The 20,981-nt window shown below is 38.3% G+C and overlaps 1 protein-coding gene across 3 annotated transcripts in view; it reads left to right on the top strand.

The window, feature by feature from the left end:
• PLPPR1 (phospholipid phosphatase related 1) overlaps positions 1-20,639 on the top strand; it is a 214,874-nt gene extending 194,235 nt beyond the window's left edge. Inside the window, exons 5-8 of one of the 3 annotated variants that reach the window (XM_006911519.1) lie at positions 7,449-7,699; positions 10,889-11,065; positions 14,042-14,173; positions 19,509-20,639. In XM_006911519.1, coding sequence (XP_006911581.1) covers positions 7,449-7,699; positions 10,889-11,065; positions 14,042-14,173; positions 19,509-19,541 — 593 coding nt within the window. In that variant the 3' untranslated portion in view covers positions 19,542-20,639. The remainder of the gene's footprint in view (positions 1-7,448; positions 7,700-10,888; positions 11,066-14,041; positions 14,174-19,508) is intronic. The other 2 variants (XM_006911520.1, XM_006911521.1) reach the window with 2 other exon arrangements.
• Positions 20,640-20,981: the final 342 nt, after the last annotated feature.

Genomic DNA, 20,981 nt, shown 5'->3' with positions numbered 1-20,981 from the left:
ATCAAGCAGAGAGCAAGAGCACCAGGTCAGTATCTGTTAGTCGTCAGCAGGGCAGGCAGCAGCCCATCGGGGCTTGGTGCTGATCTGGAATGGGGCTGGATTCAGAAACTTAAAAACAAGCATCCAAAAGGGCAGAATTTGAGGGCAATTATTTGGCGCCCTCTAGGCTTCCATATGCTTGTTTTTAGATTCCTTGGTAGGTAAGGAACCCCCACAATGAGTTTATTAATCTAGAGCATACTTCCTGGACTAGTCTGCATCCACATCCTCCATGCATTTTACTGTAAAATTATCATTGCTTCTGGCAAGGTTTCAGGATTTTTGTCTCTATTAATCAGCACTTGGATCCACACTTCCTAGAAGAACTGAGAATCAGATATTTAAAGGCTAGCAGGAGTGAAAGAGAGTCAAACAGCTGAGAGATAAAGCAGAGATGCTGTCCTGAGAAAGAGGACACTCCTATTACGTACGATACAACCATGTCATCAAGAAATTATGTCATTTTATGTTCTGGGGAAGTAGAGATGTACTTGTTTGTTCTTTCATTTGTAAAAAATATTCGGGGGGTTTTCTAGTGAATTACCCACCATCTTTATTGAGTATTTATCCTTCATTTTAACTTATTGTGGTGAGCAGTTATAATGACAAGTATAGAGCATTTTTCAAAAACCACCAGCTCATCATATTGTAAAAGGTGCTTTATTAATATAAAGAATAAATAACATATAGAGACAAATTTTTGTTTGAAGTTGTTAAAATTATAGGGTTCTTGTCACTTTTCTCTGTTTTAAAAATAATTTTACAATCAACTTAAAATACTGAGGACATCTACTTCTCTCAGTTATAAAAATAATGGTAATTAATGTCTATATAGAGCTCACAATTTATAAAACTTTTTTTACAACCTTTTCTATGAGTTATATAATAACCCTGTGATATTAATTAATTTAAATAAAATCTACACTTAGAATTAAAACCATGACATCAAGACAAGTAGATAGCTGTCAGCCTTTGGTATTTTTGCAACATCTATTGGAGAAAGAGACCACAAGAATCTTGTTTTGTGAACTCCTGAAATTAACTATTCGAGTCTGTCAGAAACTTCTTTTTGAAGTATAAGATAATATTTGACATATATAGATCAATTTGCACTGATGGCGTTTGTATTATACTAGAAAAAAAAAGGCAGATTCATAGCCAAAGTGATGAGAAAATTGCCTCATTCAATGATGACATGTCATAGGTATTCTATCATATTCTTTTTGGGAAATTGTTGGCTAAAAAATTGAGGAATTCTTGTTCTGTTGTGAAAAGATGATACCTTTCATCAGGGGCATGCTCTAAATCCTTTCCTCTTCTTAGTGCCTGCGTGTGTGTATGTATGCGTGCACGTGTGTGTGTGCACTATTGAGCATACAGAGCTAAAGTGCTTCATGGCCTAATACCAACCTATATATATTTTTAAGTACATGGAAGTATAAGCTAGAGAGTTATGATTAAGGGTATGGATTTAGAGCCACACTAGTTTCTAATCTCAGCCTTGCTATATACTAGCCGTGTGAACTTGATCAAGTTATTTGACCTCTCTGTGCCTCAATTTCCTCATCTATGAAATGTGGAGATAATATCGTCTACCTCATAGAGTTATGATGAGAATTAAGAAAAATAATATTTCAAAGCATAAATACAAAGCACAATGTATTAGCCTCCATTATTATTCTTCTTATTATTTACCAATATTCATGGCAGTCTTAAACACCTCATCTGCTCAGTTGGTTCTAGCAAGGAAATGGGTTGAACATGGTAACTGCAGATAAATATCTTCATAAAGCATGTTAAGGAGAAATCATTTCACCATCTTTTCTTTTCCTAAAGAAACGGTTGTTTCCTGAAGGAATGGTCTTCGCAGCTGAATTAAGAACACATTTGCAACAGCTGAATGACTTTCTCCATTGAAATTTTCCGTTGGGGATCTTGATATGGGGAGAGAAAAAAAAGCAACAACAAACTCTTCATATTTCTTTGTATTTTGTATTCTATTTAGAGTGGGGATTTGATGAAAGACATGATCTAGAATTAAGAGCTGGTGATTGAATCGGAATGTACTTTGAGGAAAATGAACATAAGAATTCCTTAGATATCCCCCCTTCTGCTGTCAAAAACAGCACTGATGAACTCATGCCAACTGCTTGTACTTGTTTGTGTGGGATAAGATTTTCATCATTTTCCCACTAAAACAAAGACCAGGAACTGATTTGAGGTCAGGTTACCTTGTTTCTTGAACATCACAGTAGACAAGTCACAACAAAAGAATCCCAACGCTGGTTAAGTTTTGAAAACAGGAAAGTATTCAAGCATTCTCAACATCATACAACATAATAATTCTTAAATACTCTCTTCCAATGCATTGTCTTGCCATACACAGACAAAAGAGCAGTCCTCTTTTAGAAATGTTTGATAAGAGGTTGAGAATATATATTGAGGAAGCAGTGGGATTACCAATCAGATGCAGATAATGTGTTTTTATGTCTTTTCACCATCCTTTTCTTCTTTAAAGCTCTCTGTGTTGATTTCTCCACATGGAACTATTGTAGGAGCCATGCTTCCATGTGCCCATCATTAATATTTAAACGGACAACTATTGCAGCTCTCAGATCAGAAGTGGGGACATAAGTAAAACTCTCCCAAATTCCTCTTGACTTCCAGATTTCTTGTGCTTCACAAATGTTTCCTGTAAGAAGTCTTTCCTATGTATATCGTGGATCTTAATACTCCAACTCAAGGTTCCTTTTTTATTCTTGTTGCATTGAAAATATAGAATGCTCTTATTGCAAATTATGATTTATAAGTTTCCTGACTCATGAGACACATAAAGCCCCAGTTTTCAATTATTCTCTTCATTTGCTAGGTGCCTAGAACTATGCTGGATTTTGTGAAGTTTATAAAAAGAGACATAGTTCCTACGACTTACATGCTAAATGATTTGTTGTCAACCCTGTATTCAATATAATCGGGGATGTGAGACACCAATGTGTTAGAAAATGTAGGCAAGTTTCTATGCGCTTTCTTCCTCTTCTCCTGATAATCTCTGAAGTATCTTCAGTAGTTCATCCATTGATTCCATGAATATCTATTAAATATTTACTACGTGCCGGGTTTGATAATAGGTGCTTGTAATATAACATTAAGCAAAAGCAGATGGGATCTCTGCTCTTATAGAACTTGTATATACTGCCCATCTAATAGGAAAGATGGACATTATTGAATAATTTTACAAATCTAAAATTCATACTGGTACAAGGGGTACAAAAAAAGTACAATGGTACTATGCTAGTCTAAAATAGGAGTATTTTTCCCAAGACCCCATGTGATAGGAGATTATTTCTCCCTATTCACTCTTAGTTTAAATTAAGGTATAATTCACCTATAACATTATATTAGTTTCAGATATACAACATGATGATTTTACTTTTGTATATATTGCAAAATGATCACCACAATAAGTCTATTTAACATGTATCACTGTACATAGTTACAAAACTTTTTCTTATGATGAGAACTTTTTAAGTTTTCTCTAAGCAACTTTCAAACATGCAATGTGGTCTTATTAATTATAGTCCCCATGCTATACATTATATCCCCATGATTTTTTTTTATTTTATAACTGGAACTTAGTGGCTTTTGACCCCTTTTACCCATTTCCCCCCACCACCCACCCACCTCTGGCACCTATCTATCCCTGTTTGCTGTTAAGCGGGGCAAGATCTATATACATTCGATATTCATCAAATGGAAGTATGGCTTGCTCTTGGCCCACTGTTCAGAGCTTCAGCTTGAGACCCGTCGGTGTGTACAGCACTGAGTCCAATCCCAAGTTAGCAGGCTCTCTACTAGCGCTCCTGAGCTCCAATGAACTGGCATCTCCCCACACCCTCACTGCTATAAAGATGTAGTGAACACAAAGCTGCAGTGCCCAGCATGCACTGTTCTCCAGAGCGCACTGGTCTAATCTCAGAAGCAAGATGGCAAATGCCCATGCCCTGCCACTTCCTGCCTAGTCGTTGAGCAGCAGCATGTCCCTAAATACGTTTGGAAGAATGCTGGAGGAGAGGAGACAGTTTCAAGGAAATACAGAGAGCAGAATTCATCCAATGGAGCGACTGCCACCCTATTTTCTGTAACTGATACCAATCTTTTTGTCCTGATTTCAGGCTTCTTCTAGCCTCCTGGTCCTCTGATTCAAATGCCCCTTGCCTCTTAGGCCTGTGGGTATTCACAACAGCTTACTCCATTCCATGCCAGAATGTGTGAATCCTGTGAGGTGGACCTTGAGCTCAACCAATTTGACCCTCCCGCCGACATTGCTAATTCAGATGCCCTGTTGCTCTGATACCACATTGAATGTGAAACTTCTCTAAATGGTGTGCAGGGCTCCTGAGCTACAGCCTGAGAGGCACAGGACACACTTCAACTAGATTTCCAACAATCAGAATGAGGCAGGGAACATGGAGTGCCCTCCACTCCTTCACACAGACACACAGGGCTCTGTCTCCTCCGTGAGTGACATCCTCAGCCACATCCTCCCCTGCTCTAGGGTTGATTCTGAAACTCAGTGGTCTTAGCCTACAGACCATGGCTCTTGGTCCTCCCAGCCAAGCCTTTTCGGAATTCCAAATCAACGAAGCAACGACAATAACAAGTGTCTGGAGCACATAGCTCTGGCAGACCAAAAGCACTTCACTTTTAGTCTTTTTTGTCTGCTGTAAATCCATTCAGAAATGTAATCAGCTCTCCCAAAGCAAGGAACACTGCTGGGAGCAGAGCCATAAGATAAACAGAACCTACTAGGGAGGGCATGAATAAAAGTATCTGTTAACATTTCCAATATATGATCTCACTTAAAGAATTCTAGACACCAATTTTAGGGTATCTAGACATTTTAAAACTATCAAGCTTTGCAATATAGGAGACCATCAATGGTGTTCCATCTGACTCTGAGGACAAAAAATTCGTTATTTTTAGTTTCTGAGGGTTGTAACATTATATGCAAGGAGCTCAGGGTTAAGTAACAGGAATGGCTGGAGTTTCTTACAAAAGCCCAGTATGATTCTGACGTTATCTGTGAGGTGCCACTTCCCTTTGTTGGCATGGCCTATGCCAGGTAAGTGGATTCCTTGGGCTGCTTCAGTGCCCTTATGAAGCTAGATCAAATGCACCAGAATGAAATGTTTGGAAAGCAGATACTTGTTAAATTGTCGGGAGAAGTAGACAGAATCCAGAAGAGGCAGAGAAGAACTGGGGAAAGCTACTTTCAGAAGCAATATCACACGACAGCCAAGAGGAGAACTGCCTGTCACAGAATCACTGTGACCACGGAGCTGGCACTTCGGACACCAAGACAAGGAGCATAGAAATCCTGTCTCAGAAAGAACAAACTCAAATTGGAAGCACTTCTGACAAATAAAATGCCAGAGGAAAATGCTGTCACTTTTCCCTTTTCAATTCATAAATTACCCTAGTTTCCCAGAAAAGTATGTCTCGACAGACTTATTGCCCCTTAAAAAAGCCAGAGACCTGCTCTTTGAGAATCTTGCTTGAAGATGTAAAATAGTTTCTAGCCATTCTGGAATGTAGGGGTGAAAATTGCCACGAATGATCAATGAACGCCTGCTCTCAGAGGTCAGACCCTATGAGAGTGAGCTGGCTGAGCTATTAAAAGAACCAGTTCTCATTGTGATAAAGCACATCCTGGCAAAGACATATAAAAAGAAAATTATGGCAATCAATACAGATCAAAATGAAAACCGGATGAAGTTTTCAGCCAAACTCATCCCCGTTTCTGCTCTAATGGATTAACTTTTGGGTGCTGATATTGGAACAATATGTAGATTTAGGACATTAAATATGGGGGTCAAAATTGGGTAGAAATGTAGCTGAAACTATAGCAGACCCTTGACATTTACAAGGGTTAGCCTCTCGTACTTGCCAACTTGACCCATAATTCAGCTGCATTTGAAAAGTAGGGTTTATCCCTTCAAGGAACTTATACATACCTTGGCACTGCATAGCATCTCTTGATATATTTGATATACTTAACAATTTACAGATGTACTGTATAGGCTTCAAACAAATTCACAGTGAAGTTTCCTGTAAGGAGATCTGCCTGTCCATTTTCAAGCTTAGTGGTGTAAATCCTTTGGAATTTGCCAGAGAACAGATAAAAATCCAGGAAATATAGCCTACTCACAGGATTCTCAGCCAAACGACAGTCAGTGTGGTAGAAAGAATAATACTCTCCTGTCCCTAAATATCCATATCCTAATCCCTGGAAACTGTAGATATGGTACCTTACATGGCAAGAGAGAATTTACAGGTGTGGTTAAAATAAGGATCTTGAGATGAGGAGATTGTACTGGATTATCCAGTGGGCCCAATATGATCAAAGGGTCTTTATAAGAGGAAGCAAGAGAGTCAGAGAAGGAGATGTGACAGTGGAAGCAGAGGTCATCATGATATGATTTCTGAAAGGGGGTCACGAGACAAGGAATAATGGCACCTTCCAGCAGCTGAAAAAGGCAAGGAATGAATTCTACTCTGGAGCTTACAGAAGGAACATAGCCCTGCCCACATTTTGATTTTAGCCCAGTGAAACCTATTCCAACCTCCAGAACTGTAAGAGGATAAGTTTGTGTTGTTCTAAGCCCCTCAGTTTGTGGTAATTTGTTATAGCAGTAATGGGAAAGTAATACAGTCGACAACAGTCATCTTTAACACTTCCTTTCTTCTGGTTTTCTCTTTCCAATGTCAAATGAAACATCCAATTCAATCAAGGTTTCTGGAATGATCTTTTTTCTCTCTTTTAGGGACAACTCCCTAACGACCTCATTCACTCTTGCCTGCCACGATGTTAGAGATAACTTCTGCTAGGAGAATTTACATTTTCAAACAGGAAGAAACTATTTTCTATAGAAAGAGAGCTGATGTTGAGTAACTGCTTAGAGCCGGGCACCATCTGGGGTATTTTGTGCCTATCTTATTTTATCTCTCCAACTCCTTTTAGAAGTATCACTCCCTCCAATCATTTTGTGGCCGAGGGTACCATGGTTCAGAGAAGGTAAATAACTTATTCTGTGAATGAGTCACCAAAGGTAGGACTGGAGTCCATGTGACTCCAAAATTCAAGTTCTTTCCATTAGAATATGCTGCTTCTAATATACTTATACAAAACAATACAACGCTAACAGCAAAATGTCTGCATCAGTTTGGAAGAAATCATGATTTGAGAAGAGCAGACATCACTCCCTGGACAGATAAAAGTCAGGGGACAATTTGACTTTGGGGAGGACCTTTCTGATAGGTCATCATGGAATCACCACCATTTTCTCTCAGGGACAAAACCTATCAATGGTGTCTGTCACTATGTCTAATAATTTTAAATCTCCTTATAGGGGTATTTGCTTTTGGACTTTTTGCTACTGACATTTTTGTAAACGCTGGACAAGTAGTCACTGGGCACCTAACGCCGTACTTCTTGACGGTGTGCAAGCCGAACTACACCAGTACAGACTGCCGAGCCCACCACCAGTTTATAAACAATGGGAACATTTGTACCGGGGACCTGGAAGTGATAGAAAAGGCTCGGAGATCCTTTCCTTCCAAACACGCTGCTCTGAGCATTTACTCCGCCTTATACGCCACGGTGAGTATGCGAGTCTTGTCATCCTTCCCAAGTCGAGTTTTGGCTGGGATGTGCATCTCTCTGCCCTCCTCACCCCCATTCTTTCATCGCTGTCACAGTGATTTTTAAAGTCACGTTACAACATGTTTCCCCTATATAATATTATGCTGTTACCCCCACCCCCAACATCCTAGTGTAATATCCTGCCAGAGGATATTAGGTCTGGAAGGAATGTTAATAATCACTTAGTCAAATCCTCCCATTTTATAGATGCAGAAACTGAGGTCCAGAGAATAGTTAAGAACACACGGTTAGAGCTGGCACCCAGACTCCTGGCACCGTGTCTAGGATTCTCTCGCCATCCACAGCAACACTCTTTGCCAAAGTTTTTGTTGGTTCTGGAACAGCGCAGATGTCTCACACCTGCCTACAAATTTGCAGGTGTGGGCCTTATATGAAAGGCTCCCCTGGCAGTGCAGCAAACCCAAGATAAAGACACAGCTTTCTTCTGCTCCTCCTGACACTCTTCTCCATGAGTTTGCCAGGACATATGCGTGATCCTACAAGACCCCCAACACCCAAAAGTTCACTTCTCACTTCTCTCCAGGTCTCACAGGCTTTGACTGCGCCACTGAGATATAATGTTCTTTTTATATTTTTTGCTCTCGTCACAGAGAAAACTTAAAGTGCATTCCACATCTTAAAATACAATAAGAAAAAATAGCGTCCCTCTTTTTTTTTTCTACTCCTAATTACATCCATTTAGGAAATGAACTCATTTCACCTTTCTCTGGACTATGCTTAGGGATCATCTCAAAGGCTTGATTTCTTATGCAATTATCTATGGAAGAGCAACTATTGGTCAAAAACAGCCCTTTTTCTTACTTCTTTCATGTTCAGTATGTGACTAGTCTAATGATTCTCAGCGAAATGTGAGGAAGGAGAAGACAAAGGAAAGACCCTTTTGAACCACCCATTCTTCCCAGAGACTCTGGGCACACCCATGCCCCACCCCCACCCTCAGGGAGCGCATTCCCATCCCCTCCACTGATAGTCGGCCTCTGATGGAAAAGCGTCTCTGCCACCACCCCAAACATATACATTCAGGGTGGGGAAAAGGTGACTGACTACCAGTCTTTTTAGTAGAGTTTGAAATAAATTGCCGAATATTCTCTTTAAAACAAAGGTCCCTTTGTGTCCCATTTACAGGATCATATTTTTAGGATTAATACATCAACCAGCAGTTATCCAAAATAAGTCTTCCTAGTGATTCCTTTTAGAGCTACTCTTTAATGAATACATGATAAAAGTTATTTCACTACCCCCACATTAAAGAAACATGAATGTTAATGATATTAGAAGTCTCAGTTTACAAGACAGATCATTTATAGTTCAGTGAGCTTCTCCACTTTACCAAAACAAAACAAAAAACAAACAAACAAAAACCTATGCCAAACATTATTTAAGCAAAGAAAGTCTTCTTGGGCATTCAGCATATTTTTTAATTTCCAAAATATTGATTTGCCCTAAATTATCTAGAACCTAAAGCAATGAAGCAATGTACTCTTGCACCTTTTTTGTATTTTTAGCAAACTCGTCATTGCTATGTGAAATTAATTTTACGACACCATTATAAAATTAAATCTGTTACTCATAATTAACTATTCTCATCAAGTGAGATGTAAATTTCTTTTGGGGAGAAAGAAGTAAGTACAGTCAGCTTACTTAGAATAGATGCAGCTGTAGCACGCGTTTTAAGGTCTCCGATATGATGCAGTTCAAATCATGCTCCACGGACAATCATCAGATAAACCCTGACACAAGATTCCAGTTGTGCAGACTTTCCTGAGCCCCTGGTATGTGCGAAGCGCTTTCAGAAATTATTCGACAAAAATTTCCTAAGTACTAGTTCATCCTGTGAAGAGTACTAGCTATAGGCTTCATGCTCTTAATAGTTTGTAATCTTATGAGAAAGACTGATAAAGGTTATAATTTAAAAACAATATAGAAGCATAAAAAACTAAACTTAAATATACCTAGCATAAATGCTACATCACATTTCTTACATCGCCTCAGAATGGTATAATTATATGCTCTAATTTATGTGACTCTGATCTAACCACAGTTTTGTAGGGCATCTGCTACAATATAATAAAGACAATTCCATCATCCAGTATTCACATCAATATTGAAGCATCATTTTAGGAAATTAACAATTTCAATTATCATATTGTAAAATGCATCTATTTGAACTTGTATGTGCTCAGGCCACGCAAACACGCTATAGGCTATAATTTAAGTATCGGCATACTATTTTTCAGGGTCACAAACTCATTTCATTTGTTAAAGAAATGATGGATCAGTAATGCCCTCTACTGGTTTCTTGTAACTATTACCAAAGTGATCTGACAACGTGTTTACTTATTAGAAAAAGGTCCATCTTCCTAATTCTGCACCACCAGCTCCTCACAAAGAAATAAGAACAGCTTACATAAACTTAGGCTTCATAAATTTCCTATGTCATAAGTTTAATCATTCTTTACTTAGCAGTTATCCAAATCTTTCTTATGTATGGCACACATTGAAAAAAAATTTAATATTGGAGTAAATGGAGAGAGCCGATCACAGTTGTCCCGAAGAACGTGGGAATTAATTTTCCAGCACAGCTGAAATCTATCTGTGTGACACACTGGTGTAGAAGTTCTAATTCAACCAACTAATCGGTTAACACTCTTGTATTCATTGTTTGAAAGTGTGAAGAATCAGCTTGAACTATGGGCGGGGGGGGGATGCAAAAAGTAAAATGTATAGCTACTAGGCTTCTCTCCCATAAATTTCACTCTCATAGAAAATTTACTTGGTATCTGAGAATCTTATATGAGTTTTATTAACTTGTTGCATAAAAACTGCATGTTCCAAATCTGATCATTATTATGTAGTCATTTTTCATGTCATTATAATTTCTGTTCATACGCCCATGAGAATACAAAACACCATGATGAATGTGCATCTCTTCATTGTTCTTGCTGTGCTGGTTTCCTTCCCAAATTCTTTACTGAGTAACTCAGGGGAATTATTCAACTAGTTGATGTGGTTGCTTTGGCACCGCCTCTATTTGCCTATGCTGGTGTATGTGCATACGTGTGTGCGTGTGTACTGTATGAGGAGGCTGCCTGGTCCAGTCACTCCCCAGTCTCTGTCCTATTCCAGATGTACATCACAAGCACAATCAAGACGAAGAGCAGTCGACTGGCCAAGCCAGTGCTGTGCCTCGGAACCCTCTGCACGGCCTTCCTGACGGGCCTCAACCGGGTCTCTGAGTATAGAAACCACTGCTCCGATGTGATCGCGGGCTTTATCCTGGGCACTGCTGTAGCCCTGTTTCTGGTAGGTCAGCTTCCCTCTCTCTACCACTTTCCTTCAGAAAGGATGCCCAAGACCATGGAGAGTCAGGTTTCTCAGACTTCACAGTTCTAAGCTTGCGTTCCCCTGACCCCAACCTTGTGAGTTGCAATTATTCTCCGAGTATTAGGCATCCTTTTGCTGCAAGAATGATTTCTAAAGCACCCGTTCTTTGAGAAATATGATTGCATATCCCTCTGGGGATCAGGGAGAGGAACGCGTAAGAAAGATGACTTGTGTCTCTTCCTTCAACACTGTGCTGGGGCCTGGGGCTGGGCAGACTAGTAATTGGCATACCTTCAAACCATTGTTCTAAAATATTTGTTCAGAATGTATGGGGAACAGAAGCTAAGTGTTGCTGGGGGGAAGAACAGAGAATGAAGGCTACTGGTGGAAGCAGGCAGCCCCTTCTCCAGCATCCCAAGAAACTCAGCTCTGGCCCAGACTTGCATATCCCACTTGGAAATATGAAAACTCTCAGCTAACCACACCCAGACTTTTTAGAAGGCCTCTGTTATTATCTGAACATGCTTCTTGGGCACTGTTTTAAAATAACTTCTCAAATTTATTTCCTCATATGAATAATCTAGTAAAGTTTTGTATTAAAAAAAAAAAAAGCCACCACTTAGTACTTGCAGACAGCTCGGAGTTTAGGCAGCATATTGGGCATAGTGATCACAGGATCACTATCACAGGATTTGCATTATCTTTTCAACCAGCACCAAAATTTTCAACTCAAAATTTAGTTTATTATAGATCTCGATAAAATAAATTTTAAAAGACTAAATTTTAATTTTTCATTTTTATTTAGAAAAAAATGACTACAAGCAATGTTAAAAATAACCAAAATAACCATTTAAATGAGATTCCTCTCCGGAAGTTCTTTCGTAAAGGTTTAAAGTCCAGCTTTCCATCCTTTTTCCCATCCTTTTATGTTTCAAAAAGAAAGGGGTTTGGAATACATCAACCTTTACACAGCTTGCCTCTGCCTTTTCAAGTCCTTCTATCGTGAAAGACAAGGATTTAAATGAAAATTCTCTGGGTGAAGCTGCAGGAAAAGTGGTGCTGAGATGATCCTGGGCTGTTCACATATCAGAGAGAATATTTCCCTAAGATTGTTTCTTAAAGGAAGGAAAGAATACAGTTGACTTAAATAGAAGAGAGTGTTCTCAAAGAGAGTTCAATGGTTCATAAATAAAGGCTTGAGCTCAAAAGAAAGGCCAAACAATGTTGCTGATCAGTCCTAGAACCAGCCATCCCCAGCTAGGAAGAGCAGTCTTGACTGTCCCAAGAAATTTAATGGGAAAAAATCTGTAAAATCCTTGGTGTTTGCTATAGCCCCCTATACAAATGCCACTTTAACATTAAACTTACTTTCTCTCAGTGACTCACAGCCCTGTTGCCTACCACTCAGTTTACTATTTGGACTATTGTTGCCTTCCCAATTGATAGCAAATATCAAAATTTGTTTTCCATGAACGATCTTTATGGAAGACCCAAACCTGCTCTTAAGTTGCTCTGGTAGGAGACATACTACACTGTCTCTCACTGAGTCTGCATGTGTGCATATATATATTTCATATACACACACACTGAGCTGGGAAATGAGAGGGGAAGGATGTCAGAGAAGAGAGTGAAAGCATTTCAAAGCAGATATTGGAGAGAAGATAGAGAGAAAAAGAGAGGAGTCTGAGAATAGGAGCATAGTTGTGGCATATGCTCATTATTGTTTTGTGTTTCCTATGAAGATGAAAGAGGGGGAAAGGGGCAAAGGATTATTAATTGAGCAATTACTACTACCCTACAATTCACATACACCGGATCGTGGGCTCCTAGGATGACCCTAACAATAGCCCATCCTCATTTTTTGGATGAAGAAAGCGAGGCTCAAGATAAGTAACTTGCCCAATGGCCACACAGCCAATAAGCTACAAATCTAACCCGAGTCTCTTCAACTCCAGAGTGCTTACACCTTCTACTTCTCTCATTTCCTGAATGGAGGAAGTTTAAGCAGAACTGGAGAGTGAGATGAAAAAAAGCAGAGAATATTATGGAAATGTTCTGCAGGGCGTGAAGAATTACAGGAAAGATTAAAAGGTATTGGACATATAAACAAAGACAGAGAACAATGGAAGAAGAAAGTATGGAAAGAAACAGATAAACTCTACACGGGCAAAGGAAGCAAAGCAGATGGTAAAAACAGACTCGATTTTGAAGGGGCCCAGTAGGAAATAAGAAAAGTGGGTAGTAATGTAGAGGAAAGTTTTTTTAATGGAAGCAAAAACAGAAGAATGCCATGATGAGTTATTTAATCTTAAGTAAATACTAGTCACAAAATTTAAGGATGATCATCTTACACAAGAATTAAAGACTGCTAATCTTGAATGGGTATTTGCTATATGTTTGCCACTTAAGAGGCAAAATATTATAGTGTTGTGAGCTATGGAGTTTAAATCTCTGTGTGACCTTGGGCAAGTTATCCAGCTTCTCTGTGCCTCCTTATCTAAGTTGGAGATCATAATAATACCTTTCTTGTGAGATTGTTGAGAAAGTTAAATGAAATATGGTACAACCCTCAGAACAGTGCCAGACACATAGTGGCCCTCAGTAAGTGTTAGCTGTTAATTATAGGTGGTTTACAATTTTTTTTTTTTTATCATTACAGATCTATGAGGCAGGTATTATATCATTATCATTTTACAGGTGAGGAAACAGGCTCAATGGGGTGGATTGATTATCACTAGCCATCTGACGATCAAACAGATGCTTCCTCGGCACCTAGACTGTGCTCAGCAGACACCCTAGACCATACTCCAGGTCTTTCCATGGTCCCTATCTGCTGGCTCAAAGGAAGAAAGTCACTTGGGCAATGATAATCTAAGGAAAGGCCTGTCACATTCAGAGGTGGCCATGCATTGAAGGCTGTAGTCTGACCCAATCTTTTTCCCCCTCATCCTGCAGGGAATGTGTGTGGTCCATAACTTTAAAGGAACACAAGGCTCTCCTTCCAAACCCAAACCCGAGGACCCCCGTGGAGTACCCCTAATGGCTTTCCCAAGGATAGAAAGCCCACTGGAAACCTTAAGTGCACAGGTATAGTAAAATAATTTTAGCAAACCAAACCCACAGGCTCAGGCATGTTATCTTGGGAGGTCAACTAATCTATTCCTCTACTGGAAGCAGGACACCACTGGATCTACCCAGCACCAATAGAAATCTGATATGAAGGCCCTCAAGAACTTTACAGCTTCCTCAATCAGTCCTGTATTTATTCTGGGGCTAGGCAATCGTGAATCCTCAGGAAGTTTTAGTAATGTCTATCTTAAACCTCAGCTGCTTCAGGATACCACAACCTCCGATGTAATGCCATAGTTAAAAATTTGGACCAATCATGTGGGAGGCCAATCTGATTTAGTAACTAGGACAATAATATTTGGAAAGAAGAAGATTTTGTTACATTCAGGGACAGATGTAAACTAGACTGCACTTTTAAAAAGTTTTTAACTAAGTATCCTTTTGGATCTATTTTGATAACCACCAAAAGTTCAAGGCAACAATGCTTGCTGATCGCTTATTTACACCAGGACCTCGCTTCACACCAGGGATACAGAAAATAACTAGCCACATAGTCTTTGCCCTCAAAGAACTCACCGATTATTAGGAAAAGTAGATATAAATGAGTAATCAGAATATGGCAGGCTGAATCAGAGGTCCAAAAGTGCTGTGTGAGTACAAATTGAAGATAGGGAAAACCATGGAAAAGGCTTGCCAGCTGAAAGGAAACTAGAAAGATGGCATTAGGCACTTATTTTTGCCTGAGACAGTTGCTAGGTGCTTTACAAGTATTATATGAACAAAAACCTATTGAATTGATAGTGTAATTCCTATTTCCAGGATAAAGAGAGGAATGCTGAAGAAAGCGATGTTAAATTACTCGCTCAAGGCCACATAGCTGGCCTATAGAGAGCTGGATCGGAGGCAGTTCTTTAAGCAGACAGGGGAATGATTAATAATAAAACAGGGTTTTTGTTATCATGACACTTTTTTCAGATAGCTGAATCCTGCTAAAATGTTTATTTTCCATAACAGTCTATTTATCTTGAAATCTTGCTTGTATTTGGAAATTTCCTTACTAAATCATTTTTATAGGTCATGCAAAGGAAAAGCAAATCACCTCCCACTGGAATTAGCATGTGCTTCATATCAGTATAGTAGAAAAATAATATTTTTTACTATTTAAAGATTATTACCTATCAGACATCTAAGACAACTATCCTATTTCTTTTCACATTCAATGAAATCTTTTTTTAATTTTATAAAAAAAAAAAACAGAAAAACAAAATAATAAAGCTATTTCCATCTTGAGAAAAACATGTAGGGCTCTGCATTAAATCCAGTGCCAAGCATTTTATTTATTTGTTTATTCTACCTTAACCTGTATTAAGACGAAAATTTCGACTTGGTCTAATTAGAAATAAAAAAACTTTATTACTAGTTTATTTATATACAGCCTGTTGATGCAGGTGGAATCACAAATTAGCTAAATGATGATACCTTGTAATGAAATAATAAAATGACTCTCTAATTTTTCTTACCTCTCGAATTATGATTCTGTATATGGCGAGGTCAGAATTGTTCCCTCTATTTTTGAGGTGAAGCAACGGAAGACAAAGGTCAATTTAAAAATCAAAGAAGTATTTGCTGAGTTCCACAAACATGTCAGTCTCTGTGTCCTAGTAAATGTTGTTTGCTTCCCCCTGAACATCCTGGCCTAAGGGCACCCCCTTCCTCCCCATTCTTCTGCCCAGCAGTGCTCGAGCATTATCCTCTGTCTGAAGCCTTCTCCAGATTTCCTTCTCTCTTCTCCCTCAGAACCATGAATCGTTGACCAGACCAAGACATCAGGCCATATTTGGGGGGATTCTACTTACATTGAAAAATGAAGTGCCAAACAGGTTTTCAAAAACTGCTATTCACAAGATTAAAAATCCTTTTAAAATACATATTATTTTATTATTCATTATAGGCAGTAGTAGAACTTCTTTCAAATCTGTTCATATATCTTTGTACCCAGGTAGATCACCTCATCTGCATATAATTTGAGGCCTTTCTAGAATATCAGGCTTGGGCGAGAGGACCCTCAGGGTCCCTCCTATGATCACCCCCTCATAATTAATGCCAATAGTGCACTCTCATATCTACCTCCCCGAGGACTTAGAGACCTTTGAGGATCTGAACCATGTCTTATTCTCCATAGTTTCTGGCATTCATTAGGTATGGAATAAATATTTGATGGATGGACAGGTGCCAGCCAGAACCAAAATCTGAACTAGACACTTTAGTCAAAACCAAGAACTTAAAATCGGACCATAGTTACTATCTGAACCTCCATGGAAATTAGAAATTTATGAGAAACAATGAACAAGACTTCTGCAGGCTAGTTAAAATGAAGCTCCAGAAAGCTCGGTGGAGATTGTTATATCTCCAGTGATGCCATCCATACCAATTGTGGAAGGTTCGAGTAACCAAGCATCTGCTTTTAGTGTCATATGTTTCTATGCAGTTAGTTAGGAGAATGTACCCTTTATTTGTTGATTAAGAAATGAAAGTTAGCATTTGTTGCGAGCCATCACATTCAATCTAATCCTGCAATTGGCATTATTATTCTTTTTACAGATGAAGTAAGTAAGGCAAAAAGAGGTTAAGTAACATGCCCAGAGTAACCCAGACAGAATTAAAACACAGGCCCATCTATTTCTAAAGGCCTTGCTTGATACACCATGCTGCCTGATTCATCATTCAAGGGAAATTCCATTTTGAAATCTGCAGCTCTTGGCATTGAATATGGAAATATGCCATAGGGGATAGTGTGTTTGAACTGAGCTGCACAGACTGGTGAATTTGAACTGAGCTAGAACTCTTCCAAAATAAATATGCCCTTTGTTTTCCCCTGTGGGCAAGAACTCCCTGTGCGACTCCAACAGCCTTGGCTTCTATTGGAAGTTGCTCCTTTGTCATTTCTGGGATAGAACCATCTATCCCAGAGAGAACCTAGGAAAAGGATCTCTGGAGATTCAAGAGAAGATATGAGCCTCTCTTCAGAGCACACATTCACATGCAGGAAATGCATCCCACTGTCCAAAATACTTCAAAAAGAAGACTGTCTGAATGGGGAGGGTACCCAGGCACCCTCCTTTCCTTCCTCCTGAGGCATCCTTTTCTCTTTGCCACTTTGAGCCCCCAGAGCTATGGTGTTCTTTTTCCTCTCTAAAACCAGCTCAACTTTGCACATCTGCCTTCTGTGATTCCTCTTAATCGGGCTGATTGAAACAAGGTGCATTTTTTCTAAAATCTTTCCCAAGTACTAAAGAGAAATCAAAAAGTAAATAATTACAGAATGCAAACAAAACAAAAATAGTCAAGTTTCCAAATCATTATTTTGTGGTCTTATAGAGTCACTGTGATCTCACAGAGATCCGCTTTTAGGATCACACCGAGTCACTGTGACCCTAAAGACACCCGCTTCCTGCCGGCCACATCCTGCATCTCCACGTCCACATTCACTGAAGTGATTAAGCCTAGTGTTGAACAATGTGTGTGTCCTTGTCACACACAGTTTATATTAACAAAGAAATTAGAGATGAAACAATTGTGTTAACTCACTCTAGATATGATATAAAGTCTCCCTGTGTCTCCAGACAAAGAATTCTGTGTATGCTGAGACCCAAATGCCTGGGACCTAACTCCAAGAGATTCTGATTCAGCAATTCTGGAGTGAAAAAAATTATATATTTAATAAAATATTCCCAGAGGAATTCTAATGGTGCCCTTCATGCAAAACATTTCATATTATAAATAGAAAAAAAGACTTGGAGCGTTAAAGAAGTCTGCCCATAGTCACAAATTTTGTTATCTTAGGATGGTGCATTTATCTTTACCTCTTACTCTTAAATGGGATCTTATAAACATATAAATGACCAAGATATTGACCGAAAAACAATTTTCAAAAACCATATTATAAAAGTAAAGACATAAAAGAAGTTGTTTTCCACATTAATGATAAAAAAAAATGTATCAAACCTTAGTTTTCACAAATATGGCAGATAAAAGTACCTTGAAAAATCCAAAATACTCAGTTTCTAACATGTATAATTGAGCTCTCAGGACTATAATGTTAATCTCTAGTGTCTTAAAAACAAACAGAAACCAGGAAGCCTATAATAATCAATTAGATCCATAGCCACAGTTTCTTAAGGTATTTGCCAGTTCCATGGACTAGAGGTTTTAAATCCAAACAAAAGAGAAAGACTTGGGGCCTGCAAAAGGTAGGGGTATGCAGTTGACCCTTAAACAACACTAGGGTTGGAGAGCTGACCCCCACACACAGTTGAAAATCTATGTATAACTTTTGACTCCCCTAAAACTTAACTACTAATATAGCCTACTGTTCACCAGAAGCCTTACCAATAACAGTCTATTAACACATATTTTGTATGTTATATGTATTATATGCTGTATTCTTACAATAAAGTAAGCTAGAGAAAAGAATGTTATTAAGAAAATCACAGGGGAAGAGAAAACACATTTATAATATTTATTGGAAAAAAATGTGCTTGTAAGTGGACCCACATAGTTCAAACCCATGTTGTTCAAGGGTCAACTGTAGATATAAGTTATACAAACAAAAGAGATACTGGTTATATGAACAAGTCATATAAATAAAAATTGATAGAATTACAAGGAAAAAATGGACAAAGATGAATCATAGTGTGAGATTTTAACATATTTCTCTCAGCAATTAAGAAAACAAACAAAATATTGTAAAGACATTTGATGATTAATAAGGTTGATCTAATGTGTATTATGTATAATCCTTCTCAAAACACATGGAACATTATGAAAATGGACCATGTACACACCTATAAAATAAGTCTCAAAAATTTTAAAGAATCAGTATCACACAGACCACATTCTTTCAAGAAAAATTCAGATACCTAAAATCAACAACAACAAAAACTATACATTTGAAAATATTAAATTCAGTCATTTCTATATAACTCGTGACTCAAAGAATAAATCATGTGGAATTTTTTTTCAAAAATTAGAACTGTTTGATATTAAAAACTATCTTAAAAAAGATGTGGAATACAGCTAAAATTGCTTTTTGAGATCCTAAATGTTCATATTAGAATATAGTTGAGTAAATGTAAGAGAGAATTACATAGAGAACAAATTTAGATAAAGAATAAGCTGATTTGGGTTGAAAAATAAGAAAGATTTAATAGAAGAAGTAACAATTTGAGAAGCCTTGGAAGAGCATGTCAGAAAAAGGGAGGAGCCTGTGCAACGAAGGGATATTCAGGAAAAAGTAAATGTGTGCATGAGTTGATCAATCCAACTCTAAGATTTTATCTGCTTGTGTTTGCAGAATCACTCTGCCTCCATGACCGAAGTTACCTGAGATGGCTGATGTGTCACAAGCTGTTTTTTTTTTTAATCACTCTCCAGTTCGATACTTCAAGACACACAGTTACTCAATGTCAAACTGTGACGACAAGTATTATGTTTATCTAGTTAGAGGCTAATGTTTTGTACATTTTTTGTATGAGGAATTGATGTAGCTTGCCCTGATTTTTTTTTTTTTTTTTTTTGGTTAGCTTTAATATATTTATGCCAGAATTTTAAACCAACAAAAATTTCTTCTTGTTCAAGTGTGCATTGAAGAACCACATTTATTCAATGATTGATGTTGTTTTGTGATATTTGTACACAACCCTTCTTTTCTCAGTTTTATAGACACAGAAATAAAATTAATATAACAATTCACTTTAACCTTTTATTACCACAGTTGCTGCCTCCTCCAGAAGTTTTAAATATTAATGAAAGTTAACCTTTGAGTTTCAGGGAGGACAATGTTGGTTAAAGGTAAATCTCAAAATCAATTGTACAGGAAGAAATATTACTTTCAAAAAGAACTCTGTGTTCTGATCTCTACACATGTTATTGCATTCTAAGTTTAAGTAATGTATTAATGAAGTCACCTAGTTACACAATTGGCAGAAAATCCTGGATTTGAGGACTGTTAGGGTTATTATGATTCTTTCTTGGATAATCGTCTCTCCCATCTAAGAAACTCAAGATCTTTCTGGAATTATGTCCTTGGGCAGACAGGTGACACTGCAGCCTTCTTTCTAAAAAGCAGCCAGCACCAGCCTTCCCTGTCAACTCAAGTTTTGTATATCATATTGTATGGACTTTATATGAAAATGAATATTTTACAGTTTGCACAGTATTATTTTACAGAAAGGTATCAGAGCATCTACAACCCAGAGCCCAGAGCAACAGCCTGACTTTGTGGCTTTTAACTGTTCTAGACTTTTCACTGCATCTCATTTTTCTAGCATGGTAATAACTGACGTGTAACTCCTTTAAGAGAGGAGCTCTTTTGTCTGTATCTATCTGAATGTTTTCTTGACACTTCCATGTTGGCTCTTCTTACCTTTTTTTGTACATATTTTTTTTTTTTCTAAAGAGAAGATAAAAGTTATCACGAAATGTATTCTGGCTCATGTCTTTTGTTTTAAGCTTCATTCACTGGGCAAAGGTATTTGAAGAGTTACAGTGAAGAGACCTCAGTAAGTATTCATCCTTTTCAGTTCCATGCCTACTGAGATAAATCCTAATGGATGCTGTACATATCAGCTCCTATATTAGAATACAGGTCTGCCTGACTCCAACTTCTACTATTTCCATTACATCAGGGGTCCCCAACCACCAGGCCGTGTGATGGTACCGATCCGTGACCTGTTAAGAACTGGGCCGCACAGCAGGAGGTGAATGGCAGGCCAGCAAGCGAAGCTTCATCTGTATTCGCAGCTGCTCCCCAGTGCTAGCATCACCA

This window comes from Pteropus alecto, unplaced genomic scaffold, assembly GCF_000325575.1.
Source record: "Pteropus alecto unplaced genomic scaffold, ASM32557v1 scaffold114, whole genome shotgun sequence".
Taxonomy (NCBI): Eukaryota; Metazoa; Chordata; class Mammalia; order Chiroptera; family Pteropodidae; genus Pteropus; species Pteropus alecto.
The sequence above is the reverse complement of the archived record's forward strand: the minus strand, read 5'-3'. Positions and strand labels throughout refer to the sequence as shown.